Below are 17,752 nucleotides of genomic sequence, written 5' to 3' on the forward strand. Positions count from 1 at the left end.
AACACAAAATCTTCAAATGGGCCCGTGAGGCTTGACTGGCTGAGTGTCATCCCATACACTGAGAAGTCACCGGTTTGGGTTGATTCTCGGTCAGGGCACATGCCCGGGTTGTGGGTTTGAGCCCCAGTAGGAGGTGTGCAGGAGGCACCAGATGGATGTTTCTCTCTCTCTCCCCCAATCTCCCTCCTTTTTCTTTAAGTTCAATAAAAAATATTTTTAAAAACCTTCAAATGCTAACCTACTCCACTACAGATTCTATGAACTATCCAGTTACATTTATAAGATACGCACAATAATTAAACAATGACAAACAGCAAAGCTTATTGGCTCTATCTTTAGAACATACCCAGAATTACTCCTTATGTCCACTGCCACCGGCCTCCTCTAAGGCACCATGTTATCTGCCCCAGACAATTGGAATAGCCTTGCAAGCTGGATTTCTTGCTGCCATTATGCTTTCCTCTCAGACTTTTGCAAGATAGCAGCCTTGCTTCTCCAAGGTAAAGGACAGAACCTGTCACTCCTTTGTTTAAAACTCTGCAATGGTCCTTGCCTACTTTGCTCACTCCTAAATCTCTGCCACCTAGTATCTCCCAAGTACATACAAATTGCTGGCTATTTGCAGAATGATTAAATGAACACTTGATCTCTAGCTGGTTTGGCTCAGTGGATAGGGTGGCGGCCTGCGAACTGAAGGGTCCCAAGTTCAATTCAGGTCAAGGGCACATGCCCAGGTTGCAGGCTCAATTCCCAGGAGGGGGGAGTGCAGAAGGCAGCCAATCAATGATTCTCTCTCATCATTGATGTTTCTCTCTCTCTCTCCCTTCCTCTCTGAAATCAATAAAAATATTTTAAAAAAATAAATAAATGAACATTTGAATAGTATAATTTTTATTTATATGCAAGAGCCAAATATTTACCAAGGTCTTAACATGAATTTCACACAAGGATACCACCAGAAGATGACAGGTAAACAACCACTGAAACTCTAAAACAGAAAATATCTAAGTGGCAGTCCATGTACCATATATGGTAATGTGAACCAATTATATGCAGTATTTTGTTGAAATATTTATGTATATTTTTCAATGTATATAAAAAGGAAGTACAATTTAAAATGTCAAAGACAGTTTCACTTTGGAAGATGCAAAATTAATTTTTAAATGAATCCATTTAAAATCCATTGAAAGAAAAAACTTTAAGTAATGAATAGGATTAAGGTTTGGCCACAGCAGAATGAACACATGTGAATGACTCAGGTTTGGGAAACAATGCCTTAAGACCATGGTTGGCAAACTGTGGCTCGCGAGCCACATGCGGCTCTTTGGCCCCTTGAGTGTGGCTCTTCCACAAAATACCACATGCGGGTGTGCGTACAGTGCGATTGAAACTTCGTGGCCCATGCGCAGAAGTCGGTTTTCAGCCTGGGCAAGCCTATTTTGAAGAAGTACTATTGATATTTGGCTCTGTTGACTAATGAGTTTGCTGACCACTGCCCTAAGAGAACTGCATGATTTAAAAACCTCTTTGAAAGCAAAAGACTTCCCATTACTAGCTTGCCCAAAATAGGTGGACCTCAAACAAGTATGAGGTACGGTTTTCTCTGCATGCATCAAAGATTTGACAGCAACTTGAATTTACTCTAATATATAGCCATGATGTTTATGAAATGAAGGCTTGCACAGTGGTATTCCAAGGGCTCCTTCTCAAACCTAAGTTGCACAAGTTATAAATGTGTACCACTAATTTAAGTACAAGTGGACCACTACAAATGGAAGAGCACACCACTGGCAATGGGTAAGGAATATTATCCTGCAGAGATAATGCTCCTGCTCAATGCCATAACTCCACATAATCCTATATAATAAAGAGGCAATATGCAAATTGACCCTCACATCATAACATTGTCACAAGATGGCGGTGGGCCCAGCAGGGGCGGGGCCGGCCGCTCTGCGCAACTTCTGTGGGGCTTTCCAAGGCCCCTTGGGGGCAGGGCCCGGCGGCCACTCCACGAGGCCTGGAGGCAGGGCATCAGGGCGGCACTCCAGGACTCGGGCGGTCCCATGGCACATGGGGGGGAGAGGGGTGGGTGTCCCGGGTCTCATGCAATTTCGCATGAGAGGTCACTAGTTTCAAATATAGATATCAGAATTCAAGTACTGTGAAAAATCTGACAAACTTACGTGATGATCAAGTTCTTTTTTTATCTTTCCTACAAACTATTTGCAAAATGCAGAAAGATACAACAGGAGAAAATAAAAGTCATCCATGGGCATGCAGGATTATCTTCATTATCTTCTTCCAGTATTTTTCTGAACAAAACTGACATCATTCTATCTATACACTTTTTGTTTTAAACTTGCCTTGTTCATGAAGGGCAGGAACTTTACCTCCAATGAAACAAATGACAATAGGGGTCTTTTATGGAATCACTTATATATTTTTTTAAAACCACACTTTCAGTGCCTGTATATTTTTTTCTATTATAAGGATACTAGAGGCCCGATGCACAAAATTCGCGCAAGAGTAGGCCTTCCTTCCCCCAGCGGCCGGCATCATCTTCCCTCCGGCACCTGGGACCCGGGCTTCCCTTGCAGCCCCGGCTTCGTCCAGAACATCCAGTCTAATTAGCATATTACGCTTTTATTTTTATAGATACTAAAAGTTAGTTCTCTAACTATAAATATTAAATGAGTTTCTACCATTTTGCAATAATCTTTCCAGAAAAATAATAACAATTTTTATCAAATAAATGTCCAAGTTCTCATTTGACCTTCCTTGTTAATATCAGACTTAACTTTATCCTCCTTAATGTATGGATAAGAAACAATTAGCAATTTAATTGAGGCTCATTATAGTTTGTTCACAAACATACATGCCATAGAAAATGCTACTCTGTAAAGTAATTACTTATACAGACCTGTATTTCACTGTTCTTCTGAACATATAGCCACCTATATAGCAAAATTATATTACTTGTTGACAAATTTGGATAATAAAGCTTTTTATAGTATGTTTTAGTTTAAAAAAAATAAGACATCACTCCCTCCAAAGTCTTAAAATTGAAAGTACAGACACATTTCAGGTTCGTGAGCCATTTATTTTATCATTAACATCTCTTTAAAGGTCTTATACTATGAAAGTATATATTTACTTTCTAAACAAGTTTAATACAGTCTTTATCTCCTCTAAGATTTGATAAAAATAACCTGGTTATTTTCTAATTAAAGTTTTGTCCTAATAAATTTAAATAATAATCTATATTTTTTCTATCTGTATAGAAGGAACAAAATTCTCAGTATTTATAACTTCTTAAGATTTTCTTCTTTGATAATTAATGAGGTTTATAACTAAAAACACACACAATTAAATACAATCATTTAATGCTAAGCTAGAAACAATTCAAAATTGTTTTTAGATTAGTAAAATTATATTAATGATAAAAAGAAATATATATTTATTATTTTGAGATGAAAGATGAGGAAAATTCTCATGTTATGTGAAAGCTACCAATCAACTTATATTTTAGAAGCAATGAAGACACACATTTTGAATAGTTAGCTGTAAGTAGCCAAACACCATAACCAAGTGACACCAGGAGAAGACAGGTTGTTAAAGAGAGAAATAAAACCAAGGAAGGTTATGTAGCATTAAAAAAAAAAAAAGATGAAGTACCAAGATGTATTATGGAAAAAAGCCAAACCTATGAGAAATGTGATATATGTGTATTTTAAATGTTCATTATAATGTTGCACATCATTTTTATAAAACCATATGTATGTATATACACACTCATATACATGTGTATTCATACATCAAGTTATTTTTTGATTAATACACAATGAAAAATGAGTACAGGGGCTTTAGAGCAGGGCAGGTGTAAATATAACTTAGTACAGTTTAATTTGTTGTATTGTTTCAATATTTTTCCTTAAGAAAAACTTATTTTGAGGGGGAAAATTTATAGAGTAGTACGAGACAATTTAAAAGGAAAAAAATCAATATGCACTTAATAATTATGAAATGATACTGTTAATAATTCTATTAGCTGAATTTTTAAATAGCTCAGGACAAACTGGCACATCTGCATTCATGCATTATGAATAAGAAAAAACTAGGTTTAAAGCAACCTCAGCTAAAGAGATTAGTTTAGACTATATAATAGCTATTGATTCAAAAACAGTTTTTAAGAGCAGGTTACATGTTAGCCTCTAATAGTATTTTAAGGGGAAAACTTGCTTTAAAAACTGACTGAACTATCAACACTCTCTTCCTCTACTTTACTCAAGTAAATATCAGTGTTACTGATATTAGATCTGGCTATCACAGCCTGATAACAGATTATAGAATCTGGTTTCATGTGCATCTAGTCTGGTCATAGTTTTGGTTTTTTATTCTCAATTCCCAACGATAGGAAGTATAGTCTGGTCCACCGCTCATTTTCATGGTTTACTTTTCTTGTCTAAAACTCCCAAAGCACTGGGTGCACTGTTGAGAAGTGGGCTGCTTTGGTCACACATACACATATATACTTCAATTTTTATCACAAGTTTCCTTTAAGAATGAATGAAATGCGTACTTAGAAATGTGAATGAGACAAGTGTTTTTATGACCAGAAGTGAACTTTTGGAATCAAGGCTTTTCAATAACTAACCTTCAATAGTCACCTCAACTTCAGGGTCCTCACTTGTTTCTGAAGGGACATGTTGAGTAGAATCTTGAAAAAAATAAAATTCTAAAATGACATTCATTATAAAGCACTTTCTATATGTTCCAACATTTTATTGATCTGATACTCAAAAAGCAGCTTACTATAAAATTTTACTGGCATTTTAATTCATCTCATATTTATTAAGATATATGATCCCTTCGATTATAAATAGGGATAAAAAATAGAAAAATTCTGGAAAACTATTACATAATACCAAGTTAACTGCATTAATGGACTAAAAAAAAAACTTGCATTTTTAGGAGTAAGGTTATAATGAAGTCACAGTTATTTTCCTGCTGTAACTAGAAAATGCTAGAATAAAAATTAAGACTTAAAAAAACCCTCTATTTCTGCTCTCCTTTCAGAAATCTGAGTGCTTTATATTTTTAAATAAAACCACAATTTTTTGTAGTGGGGCCCTTCAGACCAAGAAAATGACTATAAAAATGCACATAGGACTATATCCCCTAATTTTATATGCAAGATACTTTCTAAAATAAAATATTTTATTAATATTTGTTGTTACTGCACAAAACAAATATATGTACATCAGAACGTTAGTGCTAGAAGCTAGAAAGTATTTTTATCAACTCTCTTTGATTTTGCAAAGGTTGAGAGATTAATTGATTTGCCAAAGATTATGTTTATTGGTTAGTAAAAGAATAAAGACCAGAACCCAGGTTTGATTTAACTCTATTAACATTGCAATACAATAAAAATCTCCTCAAAAATACAGTATTTGAAAAGCCTAGTATCTAATGACAGAATTGTAAATTGTGAAGTAATTCATACTGCCTGATGAACCCTGTCCCATGTATCTTATATACAGGTATTTCATGGTAAATACTACCTATTCAAAATAGAAGATTTTGTTACAGAGAAACACATAATTACCTTCACACAGTAAAACATAAAAAAAAAAATTCATGCACATTATCTTCTATAAATAGATCTTTAAAAAAAAACCCAACTAAAGTATTGTTTAAAATGAGCATCTCATTATTTCTGCAAGAAATGTATTCCATTTAGAAACCCTAATTCTAAAATTGAATTTAGAAAGATTAGCTAACATTTGAGAGACCTTAAGAATTCCCTCCACTCAGACAGGGTAAAATATCAGAGTAATAATTTTTAAAAATTAAATGAAAAAGCAAATATACAGAATAAAAAGTTACAAAGTAGACTCAATTTTTATCCCGAAAATAAAGTACAATACAACTAGTTTATGAGAGAAATAATAATTCTAAAATAAGACTCAGTTACATTACCAGTCATTTTCCTTGGGAACAACCTACAAAAACTTTTTTGAAACTATATAAACCACTTAGAAATAGGAAGCCATTTTACATGCTAACAGTTTAACTCAAGAGTCCAGTAACTTAAAAATCTGTACCATAGTTAAATATTCATTCAATCCTGAGAGCAAAGGAGGATGTTTAGTAAATAGAAAAAGTAGTCCATGGGGTAGTTGTGGGTGTAAAAATAAGCAGTGGAAATCTTTCTTTTATTAATCTTATATAGAATACATTACTCTACTCCAAAAAATGGCACCATTAGCCCTGGCCAATGTTGCTCAGTTGGTAGAGCATTGTCCCATGCACTGATAAGTCAATTCCCGGTCAGGGCACAAGCCTGGGTTGCAGGCTTGAGGTCCAATAGGGCGCGTGAAGGAGGCAGCTCATCAATGTCTCTCCATGTCATGAATGTTTCTTTCTCTCCCTTTCCCTTTCTCTATCTTTAAAATCAATAAAAACATATTTGTTTTAGTGGAATCATTAAGTATGTTGAAAAAGGAAATATGAACCGAGCCAGTAATAACTGTAATTCTAAAATACTGAAACCTTTCCTTCTTTAAAAAATGTTAATATGGCACAAGATGACCAGAAAAAAAAAAGGTCAGCATTTTGCATCAGGAAGTTTTACTTACCTAAGTTTTCATCTCATATGCTTTATTATTCATATAATAAAAGAGGTATATTACATCTTAGGACTAAGAAAAAAAACCTGTTGGCTAAGAAAGCATATCAAAATAATCATCCAACACCCCCCCCCCCCTCCAAAATAAGGTGTTTTAAGGATAGTATCTCTAGCCCTAGGTGGTTTGGCTCAATGGATAGAGCAGTCGGCCTGTGGAATGAAGGGTCCCAGGTTCGTCCCGTCAAGGGCACATGCCTGGGTTGCAAGCTCGATCCCCAGCAGGGGGCGTGCAGGAGGCAGGCGATCAATGATTCTCTCTCATCATTGATGTTTCTATCTCTCCCTCTCCCTTCCTGTCTGAAATTATTAAGAATATATTTTTTAAAAAGACAGTATCTCTATAATATAGAACAAACATAAGATAAATACAGCAAAATAAAAATCCCTTTATTTCTAACCTTCTGCTGGTACTTCCACTTCTGTTCCTTCATTGCCCTCTGAAGAATGATGGCTTCCTAAAATGAAAATAAACCACATATAATAAAGCAATAAAAACTGACATAGAAAGAAGAGAAACTAGGTAACAGTGCAAAAAAATTAAAACATATAACAACATATACAAACTAATTCTTTAACTCCTGAGTAGTTATTTCAAACAATGCAATCTAATTCAGATAACATTTAACACTTCACTTGAAAACTCAAAGAAATTATTTTAAAATGTAAAACATATAGTGTCAACCTAAGTAGGTTTGGGGATTTATAGTTAGTTACTATAACTACACAATATAATTACTAATAGATGTCAGAATTTGAGAAATAGAACAATTATGTTTCAAAGTACCATGCTCATCCGCTAATGACACACACACACAGAAACACACAAATCAAAGTCTTCCTTTGCTCATAGACTATTCAATATAGATAAACAAGTTCAGGTTTTGCTGTGAAATGTTTCCTACTTTCTATTTTTACTCTGGTGGGAGCTATGGAAACTCAATCCTCATTATTTAGTCAAAGTTGTATTTAAAGGACATTTGTAAGTTAAAATTTGAGATACTACCTTTAGTCTCAAAAGCATTTTAATTCAGGTAATATACTCTGCCTGCTTCTAAAAACTGGAACATAAAGCAATGTATCAAGTTAGGCAGTCACAAGGTAAACAGGCTCACCATAATAGAGCAGAAGCTTTACACACAAATAGGAAAATAGTCCACTAAATTATTAGAGAGCCACTTAGGATTAAGTACCCAAACTGCCCCCAAATACTCATCCTCTGCCCTTAAAATGTCTGAGCTACCAACATGGAAAAGGTTAAAAGTCACCGCCTTTGTGTATAAATAGATTACCTATGAGTAAATCCCATGGTGGGAAGGGAAACAAAATTGAATTTATCATCCACTGATAACTAATTTCAGAAACTATACATACAACTAAACATACAACACTGAGACATAAGTTTTAAATGTAATTTATCTTGATTTTTAAAAAGCATTGATTAGTTTCAAAAACTCTCACTCAGTGTCTAGTACTTTTGAATTTAAAATGCCATAATTATCTTGGGATTTTTTTCCACTTCATATTATGAAAACTCACCTGAACTCAAAAGACTAGATAAACCTATAAATCTAAAGCCATGAATTATTCTTTAATTAACTTTTCAATATACTTTCTCAACACACAGTCCCTTCCCTCAGTTTTTTTTTTTCCCCTTCCCTCAGTTTTTAAAACGTCAACATTTGGATTTATTCTTTGACTCCAATGACGACGAAAACAACGATGTGAGGTCAAAGTAATGAGAGGTAATGAATAAGAAAGCAGTACTTAAAAAAGGAAACATTAGGTAAAAAATAAGAACACTTAAGGTGGTTGTTCCACTTTCACAATATTACATGTAAACAATGATTCTGTGTCCTTTTTGATCTTTTTAAATCTGAAATAAGCAATTATATTTACATTAAAGAATAAAGCTAAAGAAAGTAAATCTTATGTGCTCAAAGCCAGAATAGATAGAATTAAAAGCCATCACAAATAGTTAGGGAACACTATACAAAAATTCTCAAAAAGTACTCAATTTATAAACGTAGCAATTTACAAGTGAATTTTTACAATTTTTCAAAAAGCTAAGTATCAACATGACCTTATCGATATTCACATTACTAACTATGCAATAAAAACCTTACTTCTGACTATTCTGATATAAGGTATAAATGTGTACTTTACCTTAAATATGAAAGTGTGTCATGTACCCATTTCGAGATTCATTACTAGATTCACAAAAGGGAAAATTGGTTTTGAAAAATTGTTGCTTGTGAAGTTCATTTATATGTTTTTCAAAAAAAAAAAAAAGGCCAATACATTTTTTTCCTTTTCCATTTAGAAAAGTAATAATACAGATATAAATACTAAAATACAGTCTGTTCAATATAAAGAAACATTAAATAAAAACAGTATGTGGAAAAATGGAAGTGAAAAGTTATATATACCTTGCAAAGACTTCGAAAGGGGGAGTTTGTCATCAACATCATCAGTTTCAGAAGGGCCTGCTTTGGAATACAAAGATAGAACTTCAACAGTAATCCCAAAAATGTATTTTGGGTCACTTTAGTAAAGAAATGTGGGTGAAAGATATGGAATAACACAGCCTTTTCATGAAGGGGGAAAAAAAGGCACAATTAAAAAAAATGACTGACAAAATGAGTGGTGCCAATTTATGGTCTCAGTGAGTGGGAAAAGTGGGCTCAGGCAAATTCATATCTAGACAGTGAAAAGAAATTTTGAAAATGACTAGACATATGGGTTGAATGGGAATGATAAGCCTAAAATGGTGAATGTGGCTTTTTAAAACACTAACGGGTTCATAACAGCAAACTGCAACTTTTATGTTATAGACTGTAAGTGCAGGTTTATCTTACAAGGCGTATTTGTTTCTTCCTTGACAAATACTTGTTTAATTTTTTGTCATACTGAAGAAAAGTGCAGAATCAAATTGTTAAACCTTTCTTAGGATCTCTAGAATCATGTAATTAAACTATGAGTACACTTGAATCTCCTTTGAAATTGAAACATGACAAACTAACAGTTAATTCAGAATCTCTCTTTCCTGCAGATTCATAAGCACCTTTTAATAACTTCACATGGTTTTTCCCAATATTAACATATAAAATATTTTGGGCTCATTAAGGCTTCACAAAATGCTATAGAAATTAAGGTAACACATAAGCATGTATTATTCAAGCATTTTAGTAATGAAACATTTAAAACAGAAAAAAGTGTTCAATGATTAACATAAAACATGTTCTTGCATGAATATGAATACAAACCATCTCACTATCTGAATATTATTTGGAAAATATCCTAAGACTCTTAAAAGGTTTGGAATGCATAAGGAATTTCAGAGGCACCAACCCACACATTTTTAAGCAAAGAACACATCATAGAAGAACACAATTTAATAGAAAATACAAAAATTATTTATATTTGGAATCTCAACTAAGAGCAAGACACTGAATGAAAGAGACCTGAATTCAAATGCCAGATTCACTGCTTCCTAGTCATGGGTTCCTGGGCAAAGATATACAGAAAAAAATTAATTAAATTATAGCTAAGGGTAATAACTAACTTCTAAATACTGCTTAGTCACTTTTTCAAAAGTTTAGCTATGTCAGTGGTTCTCAACCTTCCTAAAGCTGCGGCCCTTTAATACAGTTCCTCATGTTGTGGTGACCCCCAACCATAAAATTATTTTCGTTGCTACTTCATAACCGTAATTTTGCTACTGTTATGAATCGTAATGTAAATATCTGATATGCAGGATATATTTTCATTGTTACAAATTGAACATAATTAAAGCCTAGCGATTAATCACAAAAACAATATGTAATTATATGTGTTTTCCGATGGTCTTAGGCGAACCCTGTGAAAGGGTCGTTCGACTCCCAAAGGGGTCGTGACCCACAGGGCGAGAACCACTGAGCTATGTGCTATTTCCAATATTGATCTGTTCCTAAATTCTTTTTCATGAGGTCCTCTTTAAGTCAAAGTATATTTCTTTTTTTTAAATAAATCTTTATTGTTCAGATTATTACAGTTGTTCCCCGTTTTTCCCCCCACAGCTCTCCTCCACCCAGTTCCCACCCCACCCTCCGCCTTTAGCCCTCCACTGTCCTCATCCATAGGTGTACGCTTTTTGTTGCTGGGTCATACACATGGAAAATGTAGCTATTTCCATCCGCGACGTGTCCCTGTGTGACCGTCGCAGCCTCACAGGGACCATCTCAGCTGCACAGGGGCCGTCTCAGCCACACAGGGACCGTCTCAGCCTCGCAGGGGCCGTCTCAGCCTCTCAGGGGCCAGCGCAGCCTCGCAGGGGGTGCCGCATCCCACGTTGGGGGTGCAGGTGTTCCTGCCAGCCCAGCCGGGTCCCATTCCGGCTTCCTCCGAACCTGATTCTGCTTCTTGAGTGTGTTCCTTATGGGTGCGAGGAGTTGAAATCTGCAGAATGTTGGGTTAAGCTGCAAAAGCGCAGGTGGTTCCTTTTGTGCTGCTGGCACAGCTTGGGCGGGGATGTAAATTGAGTAGGGCGGGTTCTCAGGGAGTCACCAGGGCGGAGCAAACAGCAGTGGCGTCTCCGCGACTCCACGTCCCCAGGTGCCTGAGAGGAGCCCCGCGAGAATGCTGCCCTTGCTTTCCGACCTGCTGCAAGGCTGTCCCGCCTCTCCCTGTAGGGGTCTGGGACCTCAGAATCCCGCCCCAAACAAGCTCAGTGGATTCAAGAGTTTGTAACCCCCTTCAATTGAAAAAAACCACGCATCCAGTTGCAGCCTGCCTGACGCACGACTCCGTACCTCTGTTCTTGGCGCCTCTGCACAACCTACTCAGTCTCAGTGCTATTCTTTCTTTCCTTCCAGTTGTAGAACTTCCACTGGGCCAGCTTTCCCATGGTTCTGAATGATAGCTGTGTTGTCTTATAGTTGGTATTTTCAATGTTGTTGTGGGAGGCAGCACGCACAGGTCTGTACCTTACGCCGCCACCTTGGTTCTTCCCAAAGTTTATTTCTTAGGATTTCCATTATACAGAATTTCTATTTTAAATAACCTGTTTATTACTGAGTTCTAAATTACATTATGTTCAGGGAATTTTTAAAGGCTATCTGTGAGCAAGTATAAAGTCAATTTTTGTGAAAGATCCATGCTTTGTAAATAAACACTTATTTACTAGAGTTCTAGATATACATCAATTAGCTCATGTTTTTAAATTGTACAGTTCAAATATTCTATTTATCATTTATAAGTAACTCAATGACTAGAGGTCTGTAAATATATCCTAATTCTGTCAATTCTTTATTTTTATTTTTATTATGATGCTACCATTCTAGGTATATAAAATTAATGATGACTTTATCAACTTAGTGACTTATCCTATCTAAAGGTCCAGTGCACGAAATCCCTGCATGGGTAGGGTCCCTAGGACTAGCCGACCATCAGGGCCGATCTGTGGGGTGACTGGTGTGGTGATGGGGTGGGGAGGGGTAGAGGAGGGCGCCGCTGGCACCCACCTTGGCTGGCTTGGCACTGCCTGCTTGCTGGCCCGCCCCCTGACTCCCACCGGTCACCTCCCTCTGCAGGGCAACCGGCAGGGAGATCAGGGTGCCCCCACTGGCACCCGCCTTAGCTGGCCTGGGGCCTGAGGCTGGGGGCAGCTCCTGCACTGAGGGTCTGCTCTCTGGTGATCAGTGTGCATCTGGTTCAGCTGGTTGTTCTGCTTTTCAGTCAATTTGCATATTAGGCTTTTATTATGTAGAATAAAAGCCTAATACGCAAATTGTCCTCTCGAAGGGGAGTTCGACCTGGGGATGGGGTTGGCCAACCAACAGCTAGTGACCCCCCCCCCCCCCAAATCTGGCCAATTGGGGCTGGCCACGGGACCCCTATGGGTGCACGTGCACCAAGCCTCTAGCTACTATACATATTCTGTAGTCTTACTCTTTCTTTTCGATTGCTTTTTCTTTTCGATTTCCTTTAGCATACTGACATAGATCATTAAAATTTCTAATTATCTATGATGTTTCATTTTAGCTATAAAGGTGGGTTTTTAACAAATGTTTTCATTGATTTTTTTTTTAAGAGAGAAAGGAAGGGAGAGGGAGAGACAAAAACATCGATGCGAGAGTGGCTGCCTCCTGCCCACTCCCAACTGGGGATTGAGCATGACCTGGAATGGAACCACTCAACCAACAGAGCCACAGGGCCAGGGCTTACTCTGTATCTTTTACTGGCATTCATTTGGAATTTGATCCTCACACTCAAAATGCTAGTAGTGTCTACCAGGCATTGTGAAAATCGAGTGTTACAACGGTCACATCTGAGGACCACTACCTTAGAAGAAGACTGACATGGGAATACCGAAAGTTTTGGAGGAAAACATAAATGTCGTTATGTAGAAGAATGAACATATGACCACACAATATAACCACCACAATAAGAATATTAAATCTACATGTGACAAAATACATATACCTTGGAAACATATATTGAAGGACTGATACATAAGAACATATACAAGTGGCCCGGGCGCTGATCGGGGGCAGCGGCAGCCCCCCTTCCAGCGGGGACAGCCTGAGCGGGCGCTGAGGGGGCTGGGCCCAGCCTCACACATGTTGCTGGGTAACGGGCCTGCTCCCCACCGTGGTGTACCCTGAGAGTCGGCCTTTGCGGGGGAGGCCGCGGTGTTTGGAGAAAACCGGAAGCCCTTGCTGACCCCTGGCGACCTGTTCGGAACACTGGGGAGCTGGGGAATTCAAACTTAGAGGCCCTACCTAGCCTGACAGGCTTACAGGCGCTCTGTTAGATGAAGAAACAAGTTCTGTGGGACGAGAACAAGTAAATAAGGCCTATATGCATATCAAGAGGTTTGTACTGATAGAGCTAATTTAAAGAGCAAATTGGATAAAATGAATAGACAACTCTGAAACTTTGAAAGTACTGAATGAACAGCTGCAGTCTAAAGAAGTAGAACTCCTCCAGCAAAGAACAGAGGTGGAAACTCAGCAGGTGATAAGAAATTTAAATCCACCTTCATCAAACTGGGAGGTGGGAAAGCTGAGCTGTGAATTTATGGAAGACCTTGGGAAAGACAGCACAAAACTGCACTTGATGAATTTCACTGCAACATACAAAAGACACCCCCTCTATCACCAAATGGTAAAACTCTTTGTGGTAAAGATTTTATCAGAGAAAGCAATTCTGCAATCATGGACAGATAACGAGAGACCCATTCCTCATGACTATTCAAACTTTCAGGAACACTACTCGTATGACAGAAATTCCCTGGAAGGTAATTCTTGGGTACTCCCAAGCCCTCCTAAATCAAGTGAAACGGCATTTAGGAAGACTAAAAATAAAACTTTACCTTTACCCATCCTGCCACCCCCATTAACTTGGATCAACGAAATCAAAACTGCCTTTATAAGAATTAATTCTGAAGAGATCTGTGACTTGGTCATGAGGTTGCTGTCCTCCCACAAAGATACTCTTGAGAAATTATTTTATAAACTGAAAGCAGGTTTTGATTAAACTTTTGCAAAGTTCTTCAATGTACACATTTGCACATACTGTACTGTATTATATAGTTGATTTCCCAGTATACGAGAGCAACCCTGCAGCTTCACATTCTGGCTAAGAGTCAGATATATACTACTAATAAATTAATAAACTTGAGGTGTTTCAAAAAGAAAAGAGAACATATACACAACAACATATACAGTATGATACCATTTGTATCAAGCTTAAAAACAGAAAATATTATGCATATAATGGATATAGATAGATAGATACTTCTCTGGGGATATATACACAGTAAAAGTATAAAATCATTATGAGGAAGGACAACCATCATTTCAAGACAATGGCTAACTCAGGAGGAACAGGGGAGAAAGTGGGAATCCGGAGAGCTCAAAGAAGGGTGTCAATTACATTTTTGGCATGTTACGTCATGTGGGAATGGGGACAAGAAAATATTAAGATTCAGTAAACCTGAGCAAATGTACATTTTGCTTGTAGATTTTAAACATTTCGTTTTAAAAAGCATTTTAGAAATTATAATACAGCAATGCAAATAAATGAAGTATACCCAACAGTATGCCTCACAAACTGTTTTACAAAAGAAGCCTAAAACAAAGAGTACATGCTGAGGGATTCTATTTATATGAAATACAAAACAGAAAAACGAATCTAGGCTGTTACAAGTCAGGACAAGGGTTGGTTGCCCGGAAAAGTAGGCCAAGGGAAAGAACTTCTAAGGTACACTTAAGAGGCATAAAGCACAAGTGACAAATCTGAAAGGGGAAACAGATAAACCCACAGAGACCATTTGACATTTTAATACTCTTGCAATTTATAGAACAAGTAGACAGAAATATCAGTAAGGATACAGCAGATCCGTACCACTGTATCAACCAACCTTAACAAAGTTAAAATAACCAAAATTATACGAAGAATGTTCTCTAAACACAATGGAAATAAACTAAAAATTGGTAACAGAACCATATCTGAAAAGTCCACAAGTATAGGGAAATTAAAACTACATACTTCTTTATAAATCACAGAACAAAGAGGAAATCACAAGAGAAAGTAGAAAATATTTTGAATTGAATGAAAATACAAATCAAAGTTTATGGGATAGTGCAAAAGTAATGCTTAAGAGGGAAGTTTATGGCATTAAATGCTTATATTAGAAAAAAATCTCAAATCAATGATTTAAGCTTCTATCTTAAGAAATAAAATAAAAACAGAAAAAATTAGGGCAAGCAGGAAAAAAAAGAAACAAGAGCAAAAATCACAAAGTAAAAGCTGGGTCATTGAGGAAAAAAATTATTTGAGAAAACTATAGAGCTGGACCAATGGTCTCTAGAGATCGTTTTAATTGTCACAACTAGAAACTGCTACTGATACCTGGTGGTTAGAGATCACAGAGGCTACTAAACATCCTATGATACACAGCATACAACACATATCCACAACAATGAACTGTTTGATCTAAATATCAATATTGCCAAGCTTGACAAAACATGGGCTAGGCCTACCAAGGGAAAAAAAAGACACAAATTACAAAATTGGAAATGGGAGATCAGTGATAAACTTTACAAATATTAAAATAAAAAAGAAAACAAGACAAAGTAAACAAGTTCCTTAAAAGATACAATTTGTCAAGTCAATCAAGAAGAAATTTATAAACAGTCCTAAATCGATTAAAAGAAATTTAAAAATAACCAAGTAGGGTTTATTATCCCAGGGATACCTAGATGATTCAACATTTGAAAATTAGTATCAATTACCATTTGAATATTCTAAACAAGAAAAATTATTTAATCACCTCAGATACAATAAAGGACATTTACAAATACCCAGCATAAAAATTCTTCACAAACTGACACAAAGAACTTCCTGAAACTGATGAAGAGCATCAACAAAAACCCACAGCTATTATACTGAAAGATTTCCTTATAAAACTGTGAACAAGGTAGAGATGTCTGCTCTCACTACTCCAATTCACCATAACAATAGATGATCGAGTCAGTACAATTAATATAAAAAAAAGAAAAGGAAAAATAACAATACCTACTAAGAAAATCCCTAAGATTTTACAAAAAGTTGCTAGAATAATAAGTGAATTTTAACTAGGTCACAAGATACAAGGTCAGCACATAAAAAAACCTATTGTAATTCTATATATTAGCAATAAACAGTTGGAAGCTGAATTTAAAAGAACAGTACCACTTAAGGCAACACAATAAACATTAACTACTTAGATAGAAATCTAACAAAGCATGTACAAGATCTCTATACTGAAAATAATGCAATGATAATGGAAATCAAGGAAGAGCTAAAATGATGATATATATGCCATGCTCATTAATGAGAGTCTATATTAACACACTGCGGATGGATCACAAGAATTCTTGTGTTTTCATATTACACAGTGTTTTACAAAGTATCATACTTTAAAAAGCTATTAGTTGTAGGAACATGTAATAAATAACTATAAAATGCAATGGGTATTTAATTTTAAGGCATGCCTTTAATATTTATGCAAGACTTTTTTTTTTATAATCGTTCAATAGAAACTTATCTGGCCACTGGTAAAGCTAGCAATAAAACTACTAGCCCGCATTCAAGCCAAGTTTGTCTACAGATTCAGCAAAATCATCATTAAGATCCCCAAAGGACTTTTTAACCAGTCAACAAGCTGATTTTTAAAACTCATATGAAAAGGAGCTAAAATAGGCAAAATAATTTTTAAAAAGAACAAATTTGAAGGACTCTCACAGTCTAACTTCAAGACTTACTATAAGTTACAGTCCTCAATGTAATTTTTGCAAAAGGACAGACACAGAGATCAATGTAAGAGAATACACTCAAGACACAGAGAGATGTAAGGGTAATGCAATGGAAAAGGGACAATTTTTTCAACAGATGATACTGGAAAACCTGAACATCCATAGGCATTAAGTGTCAGCTCAGTATTTTGAACACTATACAAAACCCAGATCTAACTAATTACAGACCTAAGCGTAAAGTTATAAAAACATTTATGAAATACAGGAGAAAATCTCTGTGACCTTGGGTCAGGCCAAGATTTCTTAGCTATGATACTTAAGCACAACCCATACAAGGGGAAGAACATACATTAAAATTTTTTAAACATATTTTTATTAATTTCAGAGAGGAAGGGAGAGGGATAGAAACATCAGTGATGAGAGAATATCATCAATCAGCTGCCTCCTCCCACTGGGAATTGAGCCTGCAACCTGGGCATGTGCCCTGGCTGGGAATCGAACTGTGACTTCTTGGTTCATGGGTCAATGCTCAACCACTGAGCCATGGGAGCCAGGCAGAAAATACATACATTTGACTTCAAATTAAACTATTTGCAAATCACACCACAAAGGACTTTTACTCAGAATATACAAAGAATTGTCAATTCAATTATTGGGGAAAATATGCAAGCTGTATCTCAGCTTGCTAAGTAAAAAACTAGTTGTCAAGCTCTCATCTTCTTCAATTGCACTTAAGATATCATTTCATATAATCTTTTACCCTCTCAAAATATCTGATTTCCAACTC

The 17,752-nt window shown here is 36.3% G+C and overlaps 1 protein-coding gene across 12 annotated transcripts in view; it reads right to left on the reverse strand.

Moving 5' to 3' along the window:
* GTF2I (general transcription factor IIi) overlaps positions 1 to 17,752 on the reverse strand; it is a 96,084-nt gene that overhangs the window by 41,012 nt on the left and 37,320 nt on the right. For 2 of the 12 annotated variants that reach the window (XM_006770859.2, XM_006770857.2), the window contains 3 exons: positions 9,115 to 9,171; positions 7,087 to 7,143; positions 4,655 to 4,717 (listed from right to left, as the gene is read on the reverse strand). In XM_006770859.2, coding sequence (XP_006770922.1) covers positions 4,655 to 4,717; positions 7,087 to 7,143; positions 9,115 to 9,171 — 177 coding nt within the window. Of the gene's footprint in view, positions 1 to 4,654; positions 4,718 to 7,081; positions 7,144 to 9,114; positions 9,175 to 17,752 lie in introns of those variants that run through there. The other 10 variants (XM_006770858.2, XM_015568565.1, XM_006770862.2 and 7 more) reach the window with 6 other exon arrangements.

The sequence above is a fragment of the Myotis davidii genome, unplaced genomic scaffold, assembly GCF_000327345.1.
Source record: "Myotis davidii unplaced genomic scaffold, ASM32734v1 scaffold424, whole genome shotgun sequence".
NCBI lineage: Eukaryota > Metazoa > Chordata > Mammalia > Chiroptera > Vespertilionidae > Myotis > Myotis davidii.